At 51.9% G+C, this 25,501-nt stretch overlaps 1 protein-coding gene across 15 annotated transcripts in view; it reads left to right on the top strand.

Annotated features, from left to right (window-relative positions):
* The window catches only part of EPB41L1 (erythrocyte membrane protein band 4.1 like 1), a 117,282-nt gene that overhangs the window by 79,007 nt on the left and 12,774 nt on the right, over positions 1-25,501 (top strand). For 5 of the 15 annotated variants that reach the window (XM_088789153.1, XM_088789152.1, XM_019732848.3 and 2 more), the window contains 12 exons: positions 48-200; positions 1,300-1,397; positions 1,679-1,854; positions 4,537-4,685; positions 5,547-5,582; positions 7,981-8,163; positions 10,900-11,004; positions 14,962-16,962; positions 17,470-17,577; positions 18,625-19,035; positions 20,948-21,049; positions 22,867-22,950. In XM_088789153.1, the coding sequence (XP_088645279.1) occupies positions 48-200; positions 1,300-1,397; positions 1,679-1,854; positions 4,537-4,685; positions 5,547-5,582; positions 7,981-8,163; positions 10,900-11,004; positions 14,962-16,962; positions 17,470-17,577; positions 18,625-19,035; positions 20,948-21,049; positions 22,867-22,950 (3,606 nt within the window). The remainder of the gene's footprint in view (positions 1-47; positions 201-1,299; positions 1,398-1,678; positions 1,855-4,536; positions 4,686-5,546; positions 5,583-7,980; positions 8,164-10,899; positions 11,005-14,961; positions 16,963-17,469; positions 17,578-18,624; positions 19,036-20,947; positions 21,050-22,866; positions 22,951-25,501) is intronic. The other 10 variants (XM_088789154.1, XM_088789149.1, XM_088789150.1 and 7 more) reach the window with 9 other exon arrangements.

Genomic DNA, 25,501 nt, shown 5'->3' with positions numbered 1-25,501 from the left:
CAGGTGTGCAGTCCAGGCCTGCGGTTCCATGGTCTCTTCTCATGCAGGACTCTGAGGGCATTGACATTATGTTAGGAGTCTGTGCCAATGGCCTGCTCATCTACCGGGACCGCCTGAGGATCAACCGCTTCGCCTGGCCCAAGATTCTCAAGATATCTTACAAGAGGAGTAACTTTTACATTAAGATCCGGCCCGGGGAGGTGAGTGCCTTGGGAACCCCTCCCCTCACTGGAATTCACTAGAACAGAAAAGACCCTGGCATGTGGGCCTGAGTTTTTTCCTACCCACGATGCATGGGGTGCTGGGAAGGGAGAGATCCCGCTTCTGCTGGGGCTCTCTCCATAGACTTGACATCTTAGGTATGTGCCTGCACACGCATGTGCGTGCGCGCGCACACACACACGAGCACATATCAAGATCACCATATATATTCAGGTTCCATAGATCAATGAATACATGTCCATGTATTTGCTTACATGTAGTACTGCAGTACTACACATAGACACACACATGCAAACATGTATTCGTCCAATCTCCACATCTCACCCACCAAAAGGTCCATTTGGTTCTGTCTCTAGAATGAATGCAAACCCATCTGCTTCTTTCTTTCCACTGCCCCAGCCACCAACAGCCACTGTCTCTTCTCTACAGTTCTACAATGCCTTTCTCACTGGTCTCCCTGCTTCCATTGTCACGCCAGGTCATTTCCCTCGTAGCTGCTAAAGAGTTTAAAAGTCCCTTCCATCCGGCGTGTCAAACCCACCCCCACTCCTTGCTTAAACATTTTAAAAGCTCTTTTTAGCTTTTGTGCTGTCTCAGGCTACCTGCCTTTCCCACACATCTTCACCTGACTGCCCCCTGCCCCTTTGGCCTTCTCTGAAATCCTTGAAAAAGCAAGCTCTTTCCCAACTTGCGCCCTTTGCTGTTGATCTTCGCTCTACTTGGAATTCTTTTCCCCACCTTCTCAGATAGCTGGCTCCTTCCCCATCCTTCAGATGTCTGCTCGAAGATCACCTATTTAGAGGGCATTCCCTAATCACTCTTTCTAAAAAAGTACCCAACCCCTGCGCCTACACAGGTATTCTCTGTCACATCACACATCTCTGTTCATTCCCTTCGTAACCTTGTCAGTATCCAAAATGATCTCTTTTTAAATAATAATGAATGAATGAATAAGTGATGACCAGAACAGAGTTGCATATGCCTGCGAAGGAAGGGGTGCAGAAAGGATGAAAGGATGGGTTGGTGATGAGAGTGGGCCCAGGTCTTGCTTCTAACCCACCCGCCTTGGTTTTGCAGTATGAGCAGTTTGAGAGCACGATTGGCTTTAAGCTCCCAAACCACCGGTCAGCCAAGAGACTGTGGAAGGTCTGCATCGAGCACCACACGTTCTTCCGGTGAGCCTGACCCCGGGGTGGCGTAACCGGGGTTGAGACAGAGGCCGTGAGTGTATGTGTGGGTGATGTCTGTGTTTCATGAGGTGGGGAGAACAGGTGGAGGAGCTTGCAGGGACCCTAAGAAAGGGCCCCCTCCTCTTTCCTCTAGTCTCTCCCCTCCTGGACGACTTAGAGTTGTCCTAGCTGTTGGGACAATGGAATGAAAGGCCAGCTACGGTCCAGCCTTGGGCCGGGCAATGCAGGCCTGACCCCGCCTCCTCACTTCTATTCCTCCACTGCAGGCTGGTGTCCCCCGAGCCCCCACCCAAGGGCTTCCTGGTGATGGGCTCCAAATTCCGGTATAGCGGGAGGACCCAGGCACAGACCCGCCAGGCCAGTGCCCTCATCGACCGGCCTGCACCCTTCTTTGAGCGTTCCTCCAGCAAACGGTACACCATGTCTCGCAGCCTTGATGGAGGTACGCCCCACATTGGAGGTGGGGGAAGAGTAGTGTCCAGAGGGAAGTTGGCAGGGGGCATGCCAGGTTCTGCAGAATGAGCAGTGAAGTTGGTGGACATATCACAGGGTAATTTGCACCAGGCCTGGTGGACCGAGAGCACTGCTGCACCTGTGCAGCTCTCGGTGGGTTGGCCTCAACCTACAGCATCACTCCTGCTGTGACACTGTGACACCGTCACTCTCTGGACTTCCCGAGATTTCCCTGAGTGAGCCTTCTGGGGTCCCAGGTTCAGCCCTGTGGTTTTCTGGCCCCCTGCCCAAGATGCTTCGTGAGTCACAGATTATGGGACCAGGAAAATAGTGTATTGTGCCTGTACGTGGAGCTGGTGATGCCTCCCACCAGCAGTGGAGGGGTATTCCTGGTCATTCTTTTGGTTCCATAGAACCGATTACCATCCAACCACATGGCCCTCTTCACTGCCCTCATTCCTGTAGGGCTGACAGGTGCCCTTAACATCAGTGAGAACTGGCCCTACCCTGTCCTTTTTCAAGCTGACTAGGGCTTCTCAAAATGTGGTCTGTAGACCACCTGGGTCAGAATCACCTGGGAGCTTGTTAGACGTGAAGGTTCCCAGGCCCTGGCCCAGACCTGCTCAGTCGGCACTCCTCAGGGCCCAGGACTGTCCCCAGGATATGCACACTGGAATTTGTAGGAGGGGCTCAGAAGCCGCGTGGGGTCCTGGAGAGATTCAGAGTTCGCCAGATCTGAGTTCAAATCTCAGCCTTGCCACTCACCAGCTGCTCAGTTGACACAGGAAGAACTCCGTAAATATCCGAATGAATGGATAGGAGGTCTTGAGCAACTTAATTCCCCTGTGCCTACGTCCTCTTCTACAGAACAAAGAAGACCTACTTAACTGTGTTGTGGGGATAGTGAAATGAAATAATGCCTCTCCAACACCCGAAACAATTCCTGGTACATAGTGGGACCTTAATAAATTATACCCAATAATAAATTATTGCTTATGGTAGCAATAATAAATTATTATTGCTTTTAGGTTTGTTGAGGGTGGCTTAAGGTAGGAGGTAGGGACTTGGGTGGGGGAACAGTGGATACTCCCAGAACACATTGGGGCAGGTCTCTGGGTAAGTTAGTTCTGCTTAACAAATATTTTCTCAGGGTTAGAATGTCTGGCCCTTTCCTTTAAGGAACTCATGGATTAGTCTTATAAGCATTCAATGTGATTCAAGCAATGGGAGAAGTATGTACAGAAGACAGAGCAGTCTTGAGGAGAGAGGGATTAATTCTGTCTAGGAGGGGCACCAAGGGCTTTGCAGAGAGGGTGGCAATGAGTCAGGGTTTTGAAGGATACCTAGGAGTTTTCCAGGGGATCAGGAAGAGCCTGGTCTGATACTTTTCCTGCAGTATCAAGGTGAGACCCGTCCCAGGACTCCCTGACCATGTTCGAAGGATACGCAGTTTTGCAAGGGTCCATTTGGGGCTGAGGAGGCTCCTTATTCTCCTCGAGCGGACACAGAGCAGAGAGCTCAGATTGGTGCAAAGGGAAGATGGGCCTATACTATTCCTCTATCCTCCCCTGCAGCTTCCGTTACCATGCCAGGGGCTAAAGGAAACCCAGATTGTACAGGGCAGCAAAGATTAGCCCAGAGCTGTGAGGCTCATCCTGAGGCGACTGGAAGCCTGGATTCTAAGCCATTGGGCCTGGGTCCCTGGCCTGATTCATTGAAAGGTCTGAGTCTCAGTTTATCCTCTTTAAAATGAGGATAATAATTCCCATTCTAGCCATCAACACAGAGCATTGTATGGCTCAAATGAAATAGCGTGCATGAATGGGCACTTTGCAGAGTTAATATATATGAGTGGAAAGGGTAATTATTCTCTCTTTTTAAATTTAGGCCAATCTCAAGGGTAATCTGTGCTCTGGTCATTTTTATTCAGGGTTTTCCAGCCGTTTTTTTTCCCCACCAAGACACAGTCCTTGGGCATAGCCTGGGTTATGCCCAGTGCCTGGTGTAATGTCTGTGATTCCAACCCTTTCTTCCTATCCAGAAAAATACTTTGGGATGCCAGCGAGTGAGAAAGATGTCATTGCAGGGGTCCCCTTGAATTTTCCCTAAATTATAAAGAAACTAAGTCATTTGCAAACCTCAGGACTTTAGCTTTCACTTGTAAAAGCTAATCTCACAATATTTGTGTATTGCTACATAATGGTTAAGTGAGTATTCTGCCACAAATGCAACAACAAGAAAATCACATTTGTGGGCCAGCACGGATTGAATTGGCTCTCTCTGTGTCAGCCGCTCTTCCGCTTACTCACATTAGCTTATTTGGTCCTCCTCTCAACTGTCTGAAGTAGGTACTGTGTATAGGTGAGAAAACTGAGGCCCAGAGAGGTTGTATAACTTACATAAGGTCACACAGCCAAGAAGAGATGGATTTGAGACCTGACCCTGGGGTCTAGTGCTATCGAAATCAGAAGGAGGTCTGGGGCTGGGAGGCAGTCCACTGACCTGGGGAAAGCTGCTGCTTCACTCCTCTGGGCTTTGGCATCTTATCCCTAACATGGGGGTGCAGGAACGTCTGCTCCACTCCAAACATGGCTGAGCAAGAGGCAGGGCTGGCTGCCTGTCCCTGTACCTGGGAGATGTCTCACCCGGCTGCTGCCTGTTTCCACTTTAGCAGAGTTCTCCCGCCCGGCCTCCGTCAGTGAGAATCACGACGCAGAACCTGACGGTGACAAGCGGGAAGATGATGGCGAGTCTGGGGGGCGGCGGTCAGAGGCCGAGGAGGGAGAGGTCAGGACCCCCACCAAGATCAAGGAGCTAAAGGTAGGAGCCTGGCTTTCTCATCTCCTCTGGCCTGAGGATCAGGAGGCAGATCCTGGGGCGAGCCTCAGTCTTGGCGTTCGGGCGCCCCCAGCTGTGTTCAGGCGCCCTTGCTGTGGGGTGTACCAAGCTTAGCTCCTTGCCCTGAGCTGTGCCCAATGCCTGGACATGCCCGCGGTGGTGGAGGGCGTGCTACTCACCCTACACCCTCCCCTGCTTTTGCCCTGCTTTCCCAGAAGGGCGCTTTGTCCCCTAGGGCCTCTGGCCTCCTCTTACCTACTCCCAGTTTGCCCCTTTGACGATGATTTGGATCTAGAGGGTCCCTTCCTCCCAGAGCATGATGGGGTGTCCCTGCAGGCCCTGACAGGTGTGCCCCTCCTGCTGCCCAGCCCATTTCCCACATACTCACACAGGCACGCACGGCCTCAGACTCACACGTGTTCACTTACAGATGTACCGTCCTCACCCCTCGGGTTATGCACCCAAACATGCAAACAAACGTGTGCATACACGGGGCTGTTTCCATCATATAGTCCCACTTGGGGGCGAAGGCCCTTGGACACACGTGTTGACTGCAAGAAACAGGGTTACCCAGAACGCTCACGTCCATCTGCTGAGTGTGCCTGCTGGCTTTGCCTTCAGTCCGCCCAGCCCCTTCATGCCTCCGTGGGCCAGCTCCTTGCTTTATGCCCCACACCTTCTGATTACTCACTGCCCCCTGGGTGGCCCACCCAGCTTCCCTGGCCTCTGCTGCGTGGGTGAGAGTGCTCTGGGCTGCCCGCTGGACCGGGCCGGTCGCGGTGTCTCTAATCCATTGGCTCTACTTACCCTGCTGGTTCCTTTCCCTCCTCTCGCGTCTGCCAGCCGGAGCAAGAAACCACGCCGAGACACAAGCAGGAGGTACTGCATGGGACACATCCCTCCGTCCCCGCCATTCAAATCCCAGCTCATGTGTCACCATCCCGCCGTCGTCCCAGGCTCAGATCCTGGGGCCATCTCAGCTTTAACTTCACCTTTGCTCCCTGGCCGTCCTCCTCCCGCCGCCATCCTGCTCCTCGTGCCACCCCCCACACACACACACCTCCCTTGTTAAGTTCACCTCTCAGCTCCCTGCTCAGACTCCATGCCCAGCCGCGTTTCCCCCACCCCTCTCCCCGCTCACATTCTGCCTCCCCAGACCACCCATGCTTGCTCCCCCCCCTCCTGCTGACCCTCCCACTTGGGTTCCCCGGTAATTCCAGGCCATTCTGTGCTTTCATTGAGCTCATCTCTTCCACGCCCACCCGCAAACCCTTCCTTTGGCTCATCTCCTCCCCACACCGATGTGTGGTCATACCTCCAGCTCATCTGTGTCCCCTGAGTCCTCATCCCAAGCTTCATTTTGTATCTATTGGCAACCAGATGGGGGGGGGGGGTGAGAGGGAGGAGCCTTGGAGCACATCTGCATTTCCCAGACTCCTTTGCACCTCCCTGTGGGTTTGCCCGCTGCTTCTCCAGCTCTGTCAGGAAAGCCTCCTTCCTTTTTCTCCTCCTCCCTTCCCTCTTCCTCTTCCTACTGTTGCTTCTCTCATCTTATTCCTCCTGTGTTAACCACTTCTTCCCATTCGCAGTCTCCAAGTCTTCATTTGAACCTTCACTGTGAGAGAAGTGGGTTTATTCTTGGGCCTGAGGGAAAGGGCCAGAGGCTGGGGTGTGAGAAGGCTTGGAGTCCTGTGGTCTGGGTTTCAGCCCCGGTTCTGCCACTGACTCTGAGGGTTTAGGCGCAGTCCCCTAGGCCCCAGCCCCCATCTGCACGGCAAGGCATTGAGACTAGGTTCCCCAATGACCTTCAAGTCTATCAGGGTTGCACTGCTCCCTCCAGCCTTTGGGAACACAACATGCCCACAGAGCCAGAGTGGCAGGTGCAGGATAGGTCACAAGCCACATCTTGGGTCCATTTCAGCCCCAACCCCCCCGTCCCCCATGCAAACTCTCAGATTTGATTTCTCAGACAGACATTGTCCTGAAACAGCTCAGCTCAGGAAAGGATGCGGGAGGTACAGACAGATATTGGAGGGAAAGCGAAAGCCTCAATAGCATCAGTTTCCCTGAGGTCACCTAGGAGTCCATCAGAGTGGATCCTTGGATGCCAAAGATGAGCCCAGGGGAAGGCGCTAGTTTGACCAAGGGCAAGCTTACCTTCCAGGTGGTTCTTCTAGGATCACCTAATCTGACTTTATAATAAGCTGAGATTGTCCATTTCTTGCCATGCATTGAGTCGACGTGAATCCTCAAACAGCCTTGCAGATAAGTGTTCTTGGGCTGCCAACCTACCCACCCTGCCCCCAGAAGTAGGCAGACAAGTGCTTGGGCAGGTCGCTGCTGTCTCCTGTGCAAAGACTGGACCTCACTTGACCTAGGGGCAGATTACTCTCTTATACTGCACTGGCCAGAGCTCAAACTTGGCTGTTTAATGGGGAACACACCTCTGACTGCAGCTATACCTGGCTCAGTTCTCATGTCCCGCCTTGGGACTTACCTCTCTTCCGTCTGGTCTCTAAGTCTCCTGATGCTCCTGAACATCCCACAGCATCCTACTTTCTCTACCTGGCTGTCTCTCACCCTATCTGCTCTTGAGGAGTTGGTACCCACAAGGTATCTGGAAGTTGCTGGGTGGTTGGGGAGGGTAGTAGCTCACAGTAGAGAATTCCGAACACAATCTTTTCCTGGCCCCTGGTCCCTGCTTTGGGAGCAGGGCACATTTTTCTGGACATCGCTGGTCTTAGAAGGGCCCCAGAGATCCTGAGCAACTGCACACATTGGGTTAGGAGGGGCCTAGACTGGGCATCCTGCTAAGCGCAGTGGTCGAGGTCTCAGCCAGAGGTGGGGACCAGGATCCGGAATCCAGGGAGTGGGCCCGAGCTGCCCAGTGAACAGGGTGGGCAAGTTCTCACTGTGCTTCGTTGTGAGCAAAGGGAAGTCACCTCTGTGGCTAAGACTGGCTCACGGCACCAAAGGGAACTCACCCAGCCCTGTGGGATTTGTGCTGACCTGGGTGTTCCGAGGCCGGGAGCCAGGCAGAGGAGAAGAAAAGGTGGTGCTTGACCAGAGGTCAATGCTTTTTAATCTTAAGGGCTTTGTGCACTTCTTGGGGCTAACACCCCTGCCCTGCTTGGCTCGTGGGGCGCCGTGAGGGTGATGCAGGGTCATGGGTGGGAGTCACCTTGCTGATGTAGGGCAGCGATGGTGACTGTTGCCATCTTCACACACCCTGTGTCCCGTCCCTCTAATGCCTGGCTGTCCTCTCCATCCCCCCTAGTTCTTAGACAAGCCCGAGGACGTCTTACTGAAGCACCAGGCCAGCATCAATGAGCTCAAGAGGACCCTGAAAGAACCCAACAGCAAGCTGATCCACCGGGATCGAGACTGGGAGCGGGAGCGCAGGCTGCCATCCTCGCCCGCCTCCCCCTCCCCCAAGGGCACCCCTGAGAAAGCCAACGAGGTAGGTCTCACCCCAAACCCCTCCACAGAGGCCTTGGATAAAGAGGGTGGGGAAAGTTGCTATGTACTGACTTACTCTCGTTCTCCACACCTATGTACCCCTCACCTCACTGCTGCATAAAGTGATGATGGAGATAGGGTGGGGGCTTAGGCTGAGACAGACACTCACTAAATCCTGGAATCTGGGGCCCCAGGGACCACCTTGAAAAATAAGACTCATGGTAGCTTGGTGCATTCCCCTTCCATCAACCAGAGTATAAGGGGAAAGGGGTGCTTACTAGAAATGCAGGTTCTGGGCCCCATATCAGACCTGAATCAAAATATAGGAGGTAGAGCCCTGGAATCAGCATTTGAAATAAGTGCCCCAGGCGAGTCTCATGTACACTAAACTTTAAGAATGGGGTAGTTCCATCTAGTAACCAGATCCTTTCATGCCTATTGTGAAAACACAAATGGGGGGCAGGGGGTGTTCTCTCCTGGAAGGATCCTCAGAGCTCACTGGAGGGGAACGGATCCTCCAAGAAAGTCAGAGCTGCTCCTGTTGCTTCAGAAAAGGATCCCACACGACCTGCCTTTCAGAGTGGAAAGCATGGGTGTTTCTCAATTGAAAATGAGAAAGACAGGATCTTGAGAATTCCTGTATTTATAATCCCAAGCTGTTATTGTTACCACTGCTGAATCTTGGCAATATTTACCCCACTTATACTGAGGTGTTTTCTCTCTAGCGCTGCTGCTTAATTACTGTGCCCAAACCCGACTGGGCTCTAGACTTACGCCACCTGGGTTTGAATGTTGGCTCTGCTTCCTGCTGGCTGGATGACTCTGGGCTTGTTACTTAACCTCTCTGAGCCTCTGTTAGGAGGTAATAAAAGTACCTACTGGTTAGGAATATTGTGACGATCAAATGAGATGAAGCATGGAGGGGCCAGCAGAGTACCTAAGTGCTCGGTGTGAGTTACTGTTGTTTCATTTTGAGAATCCTGGGACTCTCACACAGAAGGTTAACTGCACATCAGAATCTCTTTTAAAGTTGAAAGGACCCTCGGAACCTGCTTGGTTCAGGTCATCATTTTACAGATGGGGCCCTGAGGCCCTGAAGGGGAAGGACTTGTTTAGTGTCATGGTTGATAGAAGAGGAGCCAGGACCCGAATTTCTTTTCTCCCAGGCATTGTATTTGCTATGAAGTCACAGATGCCTGGGAGGAAGACAAGCCTGTGAAGACTAGGCATTGAGTCAACTGCATGTGTGCTGCCCTCTAATGCTTTGACAATTGGCGATGCAGCCGTGATCTAATAAGCAGAGCATTTGATGGACTCAGCACGCCCCGTGGCCTCGGCTTGCCGGGTAACAGATGGCCTTGTCCAGTGTGGCTGCGGTGGTAGCTCGCTGGCTGGTGATTCTCAAAGTTAGGGATGCTTTGGGGGCCTTTAAGGCTGGTGCCATGGAGGAAGGCGGATCCCTTCACCCACTGTGGGCTTCTAACAAGCCCACAAGTCACCCCGGCACTAACAAGACCCTGAAGACCCTGGAGGGGGCCGTGGGGACTGGTGATCCAGTTACACGTCCTGCTCTTCCTGCCCGGGGGAGAGACTTGAGCTCTGTGCAGTCCTGAAGTGGGTGAAATGGGGTGCAGAGGTTTCCGAAAGGGTCGGACTCCAGCAGAGAAGGGCACGGTGAGTCCTGGGGAGATGGGCTCTGGGGCATAGCGCTGCCTCAGAGCAGCCTGGCTTAGGGACGTACCCCACCTGCTGGTGACAGCTGGAACTGCTAGAAGGTGGGTCATTAAAAGGTGGCATCTGCTCCACCTCCCGTCTTTCCACTGCCGGAAAGAAGTCTGGTCCAGAAGCTCACCTTGGAGCAATGGACCATTTAACTGGCTTACAGGTCCCATCAGCATTCAGATGCCCTTGAAGACTTGGGAGATAGGGAGGAGCCATAGCCAGAGACTGGACCAGGTCTTGGACAAATAACCTCACCTCTCTGAGCCTCACTGGCTAGTCAATTCACCTAAAGGGAACCAAAATAGCCCCTCCATAGGGTTGTTGGGAAGGTTGAGCAGAATAATGGATATAAATATACTTTATTCATTGGCAAGTGTGGAGTGTGGGTAGTCACGGGGCCATGGCTGATGGTGATTAGAATCGCTGACCCACATAAGGGCTTTGTGGGGGATGTCCTGCAGGGGTGTTTCATCCAGAGTTCCTAGTCGATTCCTCATAAATTGTTGGACCTCATCTGGGTCAAGGGGAAAGCGGTAGGAACTTAAACCAAACTCGGGACCCCAAACTGTAAAGCAGAGCTCCCATTTGCCAAGCCCAGCTTTTCGTTTCAAAGATAATTTTTTAAACGGGGCTAAGACCCAAATTACAGGATTGAACCATTCTCTAAACCAGAGAAGACTTGGAACCAGAGTGTAAGTGGTATGGCTCCAAAACCTCTTGAATGAGAGTGGGCAGGCGATGAGAAAAGTCCCAAAGCCAGAGTGCCAACTGGCCCGGCAGCTGACCTGGGCCTCTGTACCTTGAATGGTTTGAGGGGCAGTTCCTTTCTATTCCTCCCCACGGCAGCGTGGCTCCTTCCTACCTAATCTATAAACCCTAAGGATGTGGGATTTACAAAGCTGGGCTATTTACAGATTCTGTGTGTGTGTCTCTCCTGCTTTCTCTCTCTCCCTCTCTGTCTCTCCTTCCCTTTTTCCCTCTTTCCCTTTCCTCCGGCCTTGGGCCTCCCCTGCAGTCCCAGAGGACCCAGGACACCTCTCAGCAGGACTTGGCACCTGAGCCTGGGATGGCCACAGGCTTGGAAGTGTTCACTCAGAAAAGCCTCGCAGCGTCTCCTGAGGTTACTGTCATTATCTCCCCGCCCACCCAGAACCACCCAATGGTCTTAAGACAGTCCTTTCTCTGGGGCGAGGGGGATGGACCAGACTCTCTCATACAGATGGGTACAGTGGGTAGCCCATATTGTCCCCACGCTGTGACAAGTGCACATCCTCGTTCCAGGAGTCCATAAAGGGCCTCCATCATCCAGTGCTTACCAGGAATCAGGACTGAAATGCAGTGAAGACAGAACAGCCTGAGTTACCTCTGGCTTTGAAGGGAGGCAGAGATTATCTCCCTTCAGGCCCTGCTGAGACAGGTGACGAAAGGCAGGGTCTGCCTTCTAAGCTTGGGACAGGGTTCATGAAACCTAAATGCCTTCTGCCCTGAGGTCTCGACTTTGTTCAGAGGCCCGAGTAAGGTCTAGTCTTGGCTCATTAGGGAATAGCATCCCATCCATCCCCCACCTCCATCTTCTCTAAACTCCCCTCGGAGCTTGGGTCTTTCAGGGTCTCCAGGCAGGCGAAGTGGGCGTCTTGCCCCAGGGAGCATCCTTGGAGTGGTAGAGATGTTGGTCTGGCAAGCATTCTAAGTGAGGAGGCATTGCTTCTAAGTGAGGAGGCATTGCTCCTAAGTGAGGAGGCATTGCTTCTGCTCCCAGGACGGCAGCAGGTCGGGGGCTCCTGGGACTCCCCTGCCCTCCCTCCCCCCGCCTGGAGGCTAAGTGGAATCCAGGCCCAGGGAGCAGGGGCCTGCATCCTCCCTCTCTGCTGGGACATCATAGGCCATCAGGACTGGAAGTTACTGACCAGTCATTTGGGCGAAACTTCCGTTTCCCCGATATCTGACCCTCCTCTGTTGACACAGCGTATGTGAGCGCATGTACCTTTCTCAATTCCCAGAGAAAAAGTTTGTAGCTGCTGAACACACACTGGAACTGTAAAAGAGACATGAGTCAACTACATAAGTGATAAAACATAAATCATAGTTGTACTCTGATTTTTCCTCAATGTAAAAAATAAAAAGGAAACGGCCAGCACTGTCTTGAGAGAAGTTGGACAGCAGTCAACAGAATCCCAGGGTGAGGGGAACAGAGAAGCTCCTAGAGCCAAGGACGGGTCCATACTGGGGCGGGGGAGGACGTGTGCCCTTCCTCAGCATTCCTGGACGTCGTCTGTCCAGGCCCTTCCGCACGTGGCTCTCGCGGTTCTTAGTGGCAGCTCATTTCATCTTCAGTCATCACTGGGAAGTTTTCATATTGGATTCTCTGCCCTTCTGAATCAGCGGCCTGTGGGCCTCGCCCTGTCCCCAGGCACCCTTAGATCTGCTCTGTGTCCTCCTCCAAGAAGGCCCTTAGGAGCTGAGCACCAACCTCCCCTCTTCAACAACTCCTTCCAGGGCATGACTTCTAGAGGGTTCCTCGTCCTGGACAGCCCTCTGGGGGTCTCCTGTAAAGAGCAGGGCCCAAAATGTGGCCGAGAGCTCCAGGTGGGGCCTGAACCGCCCAGAGGCAGCAGAACTGCCTGGCTGGAGATTTTCTCCTTGGTGGTGGCTTCTGTGGGAACAGAATTGGCTCCACTTCCGCTCCCAGCTTCTGTTTCATGGCCCGTCTTGCCACAGTGCCTCCATTTGATAGCAGGGGGCGCTCTGAGCAGGCACTGGGGGTCCCTTGGCTCAGTGGAAAGAATGGCTGTGGGGCCACCTTGACATCATGCCATCCTGTAATCTGGTCAGAACAACTTTCATACCAGTCGCCAGCGCCAGGTGCGGCTCTGCCAGTGTCTTGGTGCCAGCAAAGCTTGTCTCTATTTTTGTTCAGTCTTTTTTTTCTCTTTAGGATCCTATATGTCTACTTTCACTGGTTAGATGCAAAGCTGCTACTTCTTCCCTTAGTGCTCACTCTGCCATCTGTGTAAGTCACCTCCTCGCTGGGTGCCTCAGTTTCCCCTTCTGAAATACAGGTAACAGTACCTGCCTCACAGGTTACCATTTGGATTCAGTTGAATAACTTAGACAAAGGGCTGACATTGCCTGGCACAGAGTAACTAAATATAAGTACATGTTTCCGTTTTTCTTCCTACACAACCTTTCTTTCTCTGTTCTGTGCCAGCTCCCACCCCACTCATCCTAGTTCCTAAGCCTCTAGTTTCTAGAAACGAGTTTCTAGTTAGATTTGGGGCAGGAATGTTCTTGAAAGGGTCTCACTGACCATCTTTGGCCATCATTGCCAGGCTGATGATGCAGTACAAACTGAAATGGGAGCAGCTAAAGGCACCTGCTTCCCAAGGAGAAGAGAGACCTGGCTTCTGCAGGCTCTCGAGGCACTTCTCTCTGGGCTGGTTCAAATGCTGCTGTCCTGAAGGCTTACCAAGCTGAAGCGAAATCTCCGAAAACTACACCTGACTTTGTCTGGGCCTTCCCCCTTCCTTGTATCTGTCTGTTCTGTTGGCGAGATTCTCTTACTGAGGTTTGCTTCCCTGACAGTCATGGTCTCCCTGAAATGGAGTGGGGGAGTGGAGGTGAGAGGGTTTACAGTGCTTCCTTGATCCTTCAGAATTCTTTAGATATTGTGGGATCCGACAGACACCAAGTCATAACCTAAATCGGAGCCCAAGGTCATATAAACCTAACCCCCTCCCGTGTTTGGGAGCAGTTTGGGGCACCTCTTACCACGGATGCACCTCACAGAACTTGGGGTCAGAGATCAGGCCTTACCTTTACCGCTAGCTCACTCTCTGACCTTGGGCATGGTGCTTACCTTTTCTAGGCCTCAGTTTCCACATCTGTACCACCAGGAGCTTGATTCAGAGCAGTGATTTCAAAGGAGGGAGGTACCTCGGGTCACTAGGACAGCCCAGGCCCCCAACTTTAACAGGGCAGCCCCTTATTTCTTATTGGACTTCCATTCAGATTTTGTGTGACTAACGTACACTGTAGCTGTAAGAAGATCAAAATCCCAACGGTCTTGCTTTTTGAATGATTCTGGAGGTCCATCATCCCCTCCTACGCAGTGTTTGGAGGACCCTACACGGGAGGTAGAGGGCTGTTTTGTTGATGGCTTGACAGTGCTACCCTCTCGTTGGTGCTTTTGACCCATGATGATGCCTGGATATTTAGATTTTCTTCTGTGATGTGTTCTGGTCAGTCCTTTTCTTTTTGTGGATTTTGTTAGAATTCCTTAAGAAGAGGCCTTATATCTGTTTCTTTGGGAATGAACCCCTACGAAGTTCAGGCCGTGGTGACTGGCACTAACCTCTAGAAGCTGGCCGTTTGGTACTTTTTGTTCTAATCGCTTTCCTTCCCAGAAGCCCTTGCAGAAAGGTCAGATTTCAGGCTGGGGCCTATGGAACTTAACTCAGTGCTTCCCTTCAACTTGACCTTAAACCACAGTTGGGACCCATATTCCATAGGTTGGGAGATAAAGTCAGCAAGGATCTCAGGCATCAAAAATCAAGCACTCTTTTCCCGACTCTACCATCAACTGACAGTGACCTTGGGTAAGTCACTGACTTTCTCTCAGCCTCAGCGTACCCATTTGCACAATGAGGAGATTAGACTGGAAGTGGCTTAGGAGTTCTTTTAGCTCTGACATTCAAAGATTCCATGAGATGTCAGCTACTTTCCCTTCTGACAGTGGCAGTTAACATTATTAAAAGAGGCAGCGTTCGAGTCCTGGCCCATCCGTTGGATCTCCATTTCCTCATGGTTAACACAGAGAGGGAAGGAGATCTCATCCCATTTGACCAAGTTGGGGCGGTGGTTGAAGGGAGTTGGTAAATAATTTGTGGGGTGTTTTGATGGGAAGGGGAGCCTTGATGCGGCTGACTAGCATTGTCATGCCTTCCTCTCCCCAGTCTGTTCTGGGGATGTGTTGACCTTTCAGTGGTAGATTGGTCCCTTCTTGCAGAGGGAAAAGCTGCCCCGTTCTTCAGGTGCCTGACATTTCATGTTAATTCTTCTTGCTCCGATTGAAACACAGGGTTCAGAGCATTGGGTACTTATTGAAAGAGAGTACACTAGGCCAGAAGAACTCAGACTTGTAAAAGTGGCCACCACGCAGCAGGAAGAATGTGAGGCAGGCCTTGCAGATATCCTTGCCGATGGCAGACTCTCCAAAGTAGATGTGCTGGTGGACAAGTTCAAAGTGGAAGTGGCCACAGAAGAAATGGTGGGAGCCAGAAGAGCAAATACCCAGCAAAAAGGAAGAATGATCGCAAGCCCTGAAGATTTTGAGTCAGTGTGGGAGGAAGGCCCCTGGGTCAGGAAAGGCCCGGGAGGGGCTTCTCTGGCTGCAGAATGCACGCTGGCAGAAAAGCTTGAGAGCAGTCAGTTCAGGGTGGGCGCTGGGGAGGCAACCATCGGAGAGCCTCGGGTCTCAGGTGGTCAGCTGGAGGGCCAGATGGAGCTGACGAAGGAGCTGGAGGAGTCCCAGGCTTGTGGAAGACCCACTGTCCCGGGGACCAGGCCAGCAGAGGTGGATGTCCCCTCGCCAGCCTCTGACAAAGGAGGACTCCAGTCGTTTCTGCTGGATCCAGCCCACGTGGAAGCCAGAGCCGACTCGAGTGATGAAACCGATACTTCCTTTGCAGAGAGAAGTTTCTATTTAAACTACGGAGAGAAAGATTTTGAAGACCATATCCTCCCTCCGCCACTAGAGAAGAGAGAAGAGCACCTGGAAGCCCCTCCAGGAGACGAGACCAGGCCGGAGCTCTCAGAGGAGTTGGCAGAGAGCTCTGAGCTGAATCCCTCAGACCCGTGGGGCTCTCCTGCACCTTCTGACAGGAGCAAGGACCAAGACTGTGAAGCCCATACAGCTTCCTTGGAGGAGGGGGCAGGACCCCCCAGGAACCACAGAAGACTGGATGAGCTGGAGGCCTTTGTCGAGCAGCTTGGTAAGGGATGTTCTCCAGGGCAGACGTTTGCTGAGGTCTGGGAAGAAGCTGGGTGGGGGGTGGAAGGAGAGTTTACCCACCCAGCATCCACCATCGCCGCAGAGGAAGAGGTCTCCAGGAGTGGAGACTCGATGAGAAAGGCTGAGAAAAGTCCCCCAGCGGGATGGAAGAAGCACTCACCTCACAAACGAGAGGGTGTGTGCCGAGACCTCCCAGCCTATGCCGTTCCGTGGAAGCCAGCCAGACTGGACAGAGGTAATTTCCTGTCCAAAGACAGGGGACTGGTTCACACCCAAATAGGAGAACCTGTGACAGAGGACAGCAAGGTTCAAATGACATTTCTTCAGATGGAGGTGATCAACCCACCCCCAACCTCCCCTGGTCCCTTTCATGCTCAGACACCTCCAGAGGAAGCTTCTCCAAGCACAGCCCCTTGTGGGTCACGGGAGCCTTTGCAGCTCGGTGACCCTTTTGGAGAAGAATCCCCTATGTTTCTCAAACTTGTCCATCCTCCTAAAGAATGCCCAGATCCCAAGGACCGAGTCGAGCCAGTCAGGACTCTGGACGGAGGTGAGCGCAGGGCGCCTCCTGTCACCAGCAGAAAGCCCAGAGTTGTCCTCGAAGAAGTCGAGGGGGGTGTACCCCTGGGGTTGGGGTTCCCTTCAGGGAAGCAAAAGGAGATGACCCATTTCCAGGCTGGGGGCCAAGAGGGCTCCCTGGAAGATATTAGCAAGACCTCAGTGGCCAACAAAATTCGGATCTTTGAGACTCAAGGAGCTGAAACTTGTCGAGTGAGTCAGGGTGAAACAAGGGTCCTTCCAAATGAATTGTCTTCAGAGGCCTCCCTGGGGCAGGTAGAGCAACAGCGGAATAAGCTTTTAGACCTGGGCTTCGTCCACCTCCAGCCCCTGGGCGACATTGCCAGCCCTCAGGCCACCGATTTCTCAGTGATGCCGCCTGCTACCAGACACTTCCGGGAGGGCATTTCTACCACATCCCACCATGAAGGACGCATGGAACTCGAACTCGTGTCCCCAGATTCAGGCTGTGAAACTACGCTGGAGGAAGCTACTGGGGGAACTGGCCACGTGAGCCCCCACCCCCACCTCTGCCCCCAGCCAGGGGAGCTGACAGCATGCTGCATAGCTTATTAGAAGCATGTTTTAGTAGCCCTTCGTCATTAGTGCAGTGAGAGGCTGCTTGTCTATCCCTGTGAGTTCTTTTCCCTAAATGCGCCCTAAATGCCCATGCAGAATGATGGGTTCATCTGCTCTGCCCATGTGAGCTTAGTCACAAAGACCCTTGGCTTTTGGTGTGACCTGGTACCCAGAGGGTCACGTAGCCCCAGTGGAGAGGGTGGCACCACCACCAACAAACTACACACTTGCTTTGCCTTGCTGCCCCCACCTGCTGGGTTCCTACTTGTTTTGCCTGGCTTGTCCGATGACCTTCCTTCTTCCTTTCCCTTCCCTGGTTCTCCTGCCTTGGGGAAGCTGACAGTCCAGAGGTTTCCATCTTTCACTTCTGGTTCCCTCTCGTTCCCCGTATCAAGTTCCTTTCTGCCTCCTTAAGACTAACTATCTTCTCTAATCCAGAACAAATCCGGAGATGCGGTCAGGGAAGAGAAGCACGTCACCAGTTTAGCAGCGAACCCCCCTGGGAAAGGGGGGCGCCTGAGATTCGCCAGCCCCTCAGGCCCTCAGGTCTCTGTAGCCCCCTTGGTGCCCTGATGACCCAGGGTGCATCACTGCCTCAGATTCCCACCTGCTCTGGCAGTGCTTCTTGGGGCAGCTCAACTCTGGCTTGTCTGGAATGTGTCCTCACACCTCTCAGCCTTCCAGAAACTGGCTAAATGGACGCTTATTAAGCAAGTGAATCTTTTAAGCGCACTGAATCTCTCGAACCTGAAGCCAAGTACTTTAAAAATATTTGGTGGGTGTTAGATTGATTTTAAAAAGGAGGTGTCATGAACCGGCCCCAAATGTGTGTGCGGTGTTTAATCCCTGACAGGCCAGTTGAGAGGTATGTATATGTCAGACAAGAGTTGCCCTCAGGCATTTCCTTGGCCTGCTGTTGTCAATTACACTGATGGGACCAGAGCCTCCACTCTGTGGCCTGCCCGCCAGCCCACTCATGGAGCTCTGGGTTGAACCTATGTAACACCCAGGAATCACACCATATTGTTCCTCCCTCAAGATAATGCTGATCCCCTCCCATGGAGACTCAGTGGAATTGACAAACCGTGATGGCTTCCTCTTTGTTCCTCAAAGCTCTTGGCTCCATCCAGCCTCTCTGCCTTTCCCCTCCTGGGTTTCCTTGATCCCTGGGTCTCCCTCCTTGGTTTCTGTGTGTCGATGCCAGCCTGCGCGGATGGGCCTGGGACCCAGGCCCCCATCCCTGCCTTGTGCGCAATGCTGCTTCTGATAGGCTCTCAGATCCAAACGTTGGATGGAGCCCCTGTCCAGGACCCACTGGCAGGATGTTTGCTTTGTACTTGCTTTGCCATCAGCAGGAGACCCTCAAAAAGGAACATCCCGACTCTTGAGAAGTTTTCGGGTTTTTTTATGCTTGTTATGATGCCAGGGAACCTTTCCTGGGGGGTTTTTTGTTTCCTGACCTGCTCTTCCATTTGGGACATCAACATGGCCCCAAGATGCCTTCTGTCATTCACCATCTTGATATCTCTCTCTCTCCCTCCCTCTCTCCCTCTCGCCCCACGCCCCCGTTCCTTTGATTTTATCTGGCCATAGAGAGCAGGGCTGAGGGAGGGCTTGGAAGAGAAAGTCAAAGCGCCACGTCCCAGAGCCCCAGAGAGTGACACAGGCGACGAGGAGCAGGACCAGGAGAGGGACGCGGTGTTCCTGAAGGACAACCACCTGGCAATTGAGCGGAAGTGCTCCAGCATCACCGTCAGCTCCACGTCCAGCCTGGAGGCTGAGGTTGACTTCACCGTCATTGGGGACTACCACGGCAGCGCCTTCGAAGACTTCTCCCGCAGTCTGCCTGAGCTGGACCGAGAGAAGAGCGACTCGGAAACCGAGGGCCTGGTGTTCTCCCGGGATCTCAGCAAGAGGGGCCCCAGCCAGGATGACGAGTCCGGGGGCATCGAGGACAGCCCGGATCGAGGGGCCTGCTCCACCCCGGATATGCCCCAGTTTGAGGTACAGTGGAGCCTCATCGAGACCGGGCCCACTGGGCACTGCATGTTCCGAGGGCCCTGGGTCATCTTTGAGAAGACTTAAGTCGCCAGCCTACAGCCCAGAGTCCCTCCGCCTGAATGAAGCTCTGTCTCGTGTTGCATGACTGCCCCTCTGCAGAACAGCATGGTTCTGTGCTCGCATGTGTGTCAACGCGGGTTTACCCCTAACCTTCACTCCTTGGCGTTTTTAACCCTGTGACCCCATCGCTTGCCTGAGGTCAAGTGATGGCCGGCAGTCTGGTCTTCCTCGAATCCTCCTCTCCCTGCCTGTGTTGCATGGCGCTGCAGAGAGCGTGTGCTGCGGCCTCGCGGGGCCTCCTGCGGCCTGGTCTGAAAGTCAGTGGTTTTCCCTGATCCTGGCCTGGCCTCCTCTCCCTGGGGCCTGGGCTTCCTCGGGAAGGGGCAGCAGTCTGAGTCCATCTGGCCCTGGGGTAGCCGTGGAAACTCCTAGAGAAGAGGCGACAGCGTCACTGAGGGCGACACAGGGCTAGACTGTGTCTGGGCCTCTCCACCCTGTGTCCTCCCTTCAGAGGATCTTTGTTCACGTTATTCCTTTGCTCCCTCATCTCTTCCAGCCCCAGCCTACCTCCTACCACACTCCCCATTCCCCATCTTCCAGGCATTGAAACATGAGCTCATCCACTCTGGACTTTCACATCATACTGTACCCTCTGGGTAGAAGGTTTATCCTCCTTTTCTCTGCCTTGCAAACGTGTCATGTTCCAGGACAGAGTTCAGAGGTCCCTTCCCAAGCAAACCCTTTCCTGACTGCCCTGGGCAGAAGTATTATCCCCTCCATAGCCCCCTTGCTCGGTCATGCTTCTGCCCTTGGCAGTATCCCAAGTAGTCAGGTTTGTGGCTGACAGGTCCGCTCTCCTACCAGATGGCAGTTCCTCTAAGCCTTCACATACCGGGCACTAACAGATGATTAATTAAATGAATGGCTAGATCTCCAGGTTACAACCATCTATTAGAATGCCCTCTCACCACCCTCCCAACCAGATGACAAGCTAGCTTTCATTCATTCATTCATTCATTCATTCATTCATTCATTCATTCATTCAACTCACATATGTTAATACCTGCTGTGTGCGTTGCTGTGAGCCAGGCTCAATGGAGGACTCAGAAAACTGATCATTTTACTTAAGCCTTCTAGAGTAGAGGTTGTAAACTGGGGCTTTCGGCCGGGTCTGGCTAGCAGATGTGTTTCCTTTGACCTTGATTTAAAATCAGGACATTGAATATAAAATCCAGGGTTTTTTGTGTGTTTTTTTTTAATATCATTTAAAAAGATCAGATGATTCTGTCACTCAAGCCATGGCCAGATTTGGCCAAACCTGAGTGAAACCCCATGTGCTCTCCAATTTACCCCAGTCCTCAACAAGCCCACTTCGCTTGTTTATATCTGCTGCCTGGCCCCTGTGGGCCTCCAGGGATGTGACTGCGCTCTAAAGAACCGTTCACATGAAGCAGCTGGGAGGTGGTGGCATAACCATTGGAGTTATTCACGATTCAGTGACATTATGTGTAGATGGAAAGCACTTACCGTGGGGCCCAGCTCAGAATACTCACTGAATAGTAGATGTTCTGTTGATGGTAACCTAGAAACAGCATATAGCGCCCACAAGGTTGTGTGTGCAGGGTCATGGGCAGGCCTAGCTGGGTGCTGCTCGCTGTTCTGGCTCTCCTCTTGGGCTGTTCATCTGTGACCCTTACACCATGCCTTTTCTTTTGCCCTGACCTGCGTACCCTTCTGGAGACTTGGCCAGCTGCAGGGGTGGGAGACAACCTGCTGACCCGACACCACAGCTGCTTGTGAGCAGGAGTCATGCCTGGGCTTGAGTTATGAAGTATTTTCCCTCATCTCCCTACAGCCCGTGAAAACGGAAACCATGACTGTCAGCAGCCTGGCCATCAGGAAGAAGATCGAGCCAGAGGCTGTACTGCAGACCAGAGTCACCACTGTGGATACCCAGGTAACCTGAGCCTTCCAGTGTACCCTTCCAGAGCACAGGGCCTCTCCACCCTGTGTCCTCCCTTCAGAGGATCTTTGTTCACGTTATTCCTTTGCTCCCTCATCTCTTCCAGCCCCAGCCTACCTCCTACCACACTCCCCAGAGCACAGGTATTAGGCATTTGGGGATGGGATCTCCCCATGGACAAGTCCCTTGGTCAACCCTTGCCACCTTGGCTTCCCCAGAGCCCCTATTTTAACCCTGATACTCTTCAGAGCTTCATTGTCCTCTCTGAGCTCTAGAAGTGGGCGGTGGAATGGGTTCCTGTCCTGGGCAGACTACACCTAGTAAAGCCTCAACTTCCCCATCTGTAAAATGGGGATGATCGTGTCTCCCCTGTCCTCCTGGGAGTTTTTATAGGGACTAGTGGCTAGTGGATTAGTACCGTGGCTTTAGATTGTTTGAAGGACTTGGAGGGGTTTCCTGTACCCCAAGTACCCCAGGGGCTGCTTGGGGAGAGAAGGGATAAGAACCCAACCCAGCTTCAGCCAGAATGGCTCCCATTGGTTTATTTGTTTATGCATGGGGGTTCCACATCAGATTGGCGAGATGAACAAACTAAAAAAAACAAAATCAAAAACCCAAAATCATTTGTTTTAGCAAGATGGAACATACTTAGTACCTTGGAGAAGGCTGTCATGAATTTACATAGGTGTACTACTTACAGTGCATTTCCTAAGTTCCTTTTGTGGTTTTTAAGTTTTGAAAATTAAGATTGTGGGTCTTGGTTCTTCCTGGCCAAAGGTGCTACTGTGCTGGGGGCTTTCTTGCTCTGGAGACCAGTCTTTGTCTCAAAGACTAAAAGAAGATACAAACCAACACAACGTGGGCAACTTGCTCATTTCCAGATTTTTTTCCTCCCACTTTTATAACATGCATAGGGGTTTATGAAGCTACTAGTACAGTCGAGACCCTAGAGTTCTGATGAGCTGTGTGAACTCAGGCACATGCTCCCTGTCTGGTTTATTTTGTTTCAGTAACGTGTGTAACTGAAACAACTGTTTTTACACAGAGAAATGTAAAGAAAACTAAAAATAGCCCCAAATTCCACAGCTCAGTAACCCTTACTTGACATCTAGACAACAGCAAAATGTTCACAGTTAGGAAAGGCAAATGGAACAAAATGAAATTTTTCTTGTGATTTCCTCCCAGAAAAATATGTCTATATTTACCAACATATATACTTAATATCTCTAGATATTTGAAAATTTTACAGAAAAGAGATTCTCTTTTACACCTTAACCTTTTAAAAATAATTTTCTTGGTGATCACTTCTTGCTAGCATAAATGGACCCACCTTACTCCTTAGTCCCACTCAGAAGTGGACCCTAATTTTTCACAGGCTCTCCCATCGATGGGCTTGTGCCGTTTTGTCTTTGGCAGTTAATAATGAGTACGGCAGTGAACTTCTTTGTTCATACTTCTTGACAAAGTTTACATCCAAAGGGTGAATTCCTAGCAATGAGGTCACCAGGTCAAAGAATACATGCCTTGAAATTTGGATGGAATCGGTCAAATTGTCTGGGATTATTTTTCCTTTGTCAAAGAAGACAATTGAAATGAACTGGAGGACTTGTGAGGCCCCCCTACAATTCGGTCTCTGTGTGGCCACCCATCCACCAAGTGCATGTTCATTCACACAGCCTGTCACTTTGTAACTAGGAATACTATGAGCCCAGGTGACAGATAGTGCAGGTGTATCTGGTTCGTTCTCTCTCTCTCTCTCTCTCTCTCTCTCTCTCTCTCTCTCTCTCTCTCATGACTCCTCCTCTGGCCAGCAGGTTGACGGCACTGCCCCCATGGGGAAAGAGTTCATAACAACTGCTCCCTCCATCACCACGGAGACCATATCCACCACCATGGTAAGTGGGACCAGGTGGCTTCCCTCTCTGACCAGCCCCCTTACCCCCAAAATAGCCAGATAACAAGCTAACACTGCCAGTTGCTTCTGGAAGCCCTCATCGGCCTTGCTGCGTCAGGCCTGGGACATACAGTCAAATTGTCTGCCCCTGTAGTTGCCACAGGACATCCAGTCAGACGTCAGTTTTCCAAATTGAATAATGTGGGAGGTAGAATCCCTGGGTCTCAGTTATCCGGACCATCTCAGCAACAGCTGAGATAAAGGGAGGATGGTACTATTTGATTATTAGCAATGCCTGAGGATTGTGCCCGAAAGTCCTTCCTGAGCACCAGTCCGCCTACCGTAGCAGCTGTGCATTTTCTCACGTATTGAGCCACTTCCTTACCTTGGTCAGTAGATGGCGTGTGGTGAACCTAAGTTGGAAGCTCAGGATTTTGGACCTTTTCCTGCGGGACCCTGTGGTTCTGCTACCTATTTGCTGTCTGACCCATGAAGGGGAGGTCCTTGGCCTCAGGTGTCCTCATCTGTAAAATGGGAATAATCCCCATTCTGTCTGGTTCACGGGTTCTTGAGAGAGTTCAGTAACATCAGATCCTTTAATGATGACACAGAACAGATAGCATTTGTCACACAGGTTTTGGTGCCAGGCAATGATTTCATTAGTCCTCAAAAACAAACAAACTGTGAGGTAAATGCTCTTTTTTGTCCCTGCCCTTTACAGATGAGGAAACTGAAGGTCAGAGAGGTAAAGTGACTTACCCAAGGTCACACAACCAATAAGTGGTAGAGCCAGGTCAAACCCAGGCATTCTGACTCCAGGAGCCTGCTGTCCACCTCAGCCGTTCTGCTCTGTTCCCTCATCCTGACCATTGTGAATACTGGCCACACGGGCCTGGGGCTGGGGTAGGGGCTGGGGCTGGGGCTGGGGCAGGGGCAGGTATCGGTGCCTGGGCCAGATCTGTCTTGAGTGGTTGGGAAGTTGTTTTCCAATGCTTTCTCTTGCCAAACCCCTGATATACACATAGGAAAAGAATTACATTAATTTAGACTATCTTCCAGGTAGGTTTTGAGTAAACAAAGATTTTAAGAGAAATAAACCCAAACCAGTTACCAGCTTACACACTTTTTTCCCTGGTCACTCAGTTCCTCCTCTCCACTCAACCCTTCACCACGTGGCATCGGGATGCTTAAAGGGCTAAATTTAAATTTGTGCTATGGTCAGCAGGCAGTTTCATCATTCATTTAGTCATCCATCCGTCCATCCATCCGTCCACCCATCCATTCATTTGTTCCAAAAACACTTATTAATCTCTACTATCTGCCCAGTATGGGGATACGGAGTTGAAGAAAAGATACTGCTTGCTAGAATTCATTTGTCCAAATAATAACCATGGGCACATGCCATGTGCTGTGCCCCTGGGTTTAGGTCCTGGGCACACAGTGGTGAACAAGGCCCAGCTCTCCCACTTCCTGGCTTGATGACTTCCTTGGGCAAGTTACCTGAACCTCTCCAGACCTCAGTTTCCACTTCTATAAAATGGGGTGAGGGGCAATAATAGCATATCCTTCAAAGGATTGATGTGAAGAGGAAGGTAGTCTGTGCAAAGCTCTCAGAAGAGAGCTTGGCAACCTAGGACGTAGTCTGTAATGTGTGCGGCTGTTGTTTTTGTCCTGCCTTTACGGAACAGTGTCATATATGCTTTCGTAGGGAGCACAGGGAGAAGAGGTATGGGTGACATCATAGAAGCCGGAGAAGGTTTTAAGCAGGGACATCTGAGCTATGCTTGAAGGATAAATTAAGGTGCAATCATGGGAGAAGGTGTTCCAGGCAGTGGAAACAGCAGGTACAGAGGCAAGGTGTGAAGGAGCACAGCCCTTGGTCAGTAAAGGGAGAGGTCAGGTTTGTGGGGGAGGGGCAGCGGGCGAAGCGGCTGGAAAGGAAGGCTGGGCCAGGGCTTGCAGGGCCTCCCCGGTCACGTATGAAGTTCAGACTTCATCCTGGAGATCATGGAAAGTCACTTTTTTGAATAGGGGCATGATGTCATCAAAATATGTGTGTCTGTGTTCGGGGAAGATGACGCTAGCAGCCTGTGTGGAACATGACTAAAGCAAAAATCTCTTCCCTCGGGGACATGGGTCTCTCTTTTTTTTTTCCTTCTGCCCTCCTTTCCTCCCTCCCTGCTTCCTTCAGCACATATTTACAGAACACCCACGCTGTGTGAATCCAGGACTGAAGGAGACAGACAATGTGCCTGAGCCCACGTGCTATTAGGAGAAACCGAAAGAGAAGGCAGGGAACTAGTTTAGGGGCTGCTGCAGGACCAGAGCATGAGGAGTCAGGTGCTGAGGGAGGGACAGGGTTCAGGGGTGCCTGGAGGCGGAAAGCACAGGCTTTGGTCATTGATAGACTCTTCAGATGACAGGAGAAACGATGGGCTGGTGACACTGCTCCCCAGCCCAGCTCTTCCCAAAATACGGTCCCCGTCCTGGGAACCTGTTAGAAAGGCAAATTCTCAGGCCGGCCCCACCCCTCAGAAACTCCCCGGGGGGGG

The sequence above is a fragment of the Rhinolophus sinicus genome, chromosome 13 (genome assembly GCF_057876585.1).
Source record: "Rhinolophus sinicus isolate RSI-liver-muscle chromosome 13, RSI-T2T, whole genome shotgun sequence".
NCBI lineage: Eukaryota > Metazoa > Chordata > Mammalia > Chiroptera > Rhinolophidae > Rhinolophus > Rhinolophus sinicus.
Note: the sequence above shows the minus strand (reverse complement) of the source record. Positions and strands in the feature narration are given on the sequence as shown.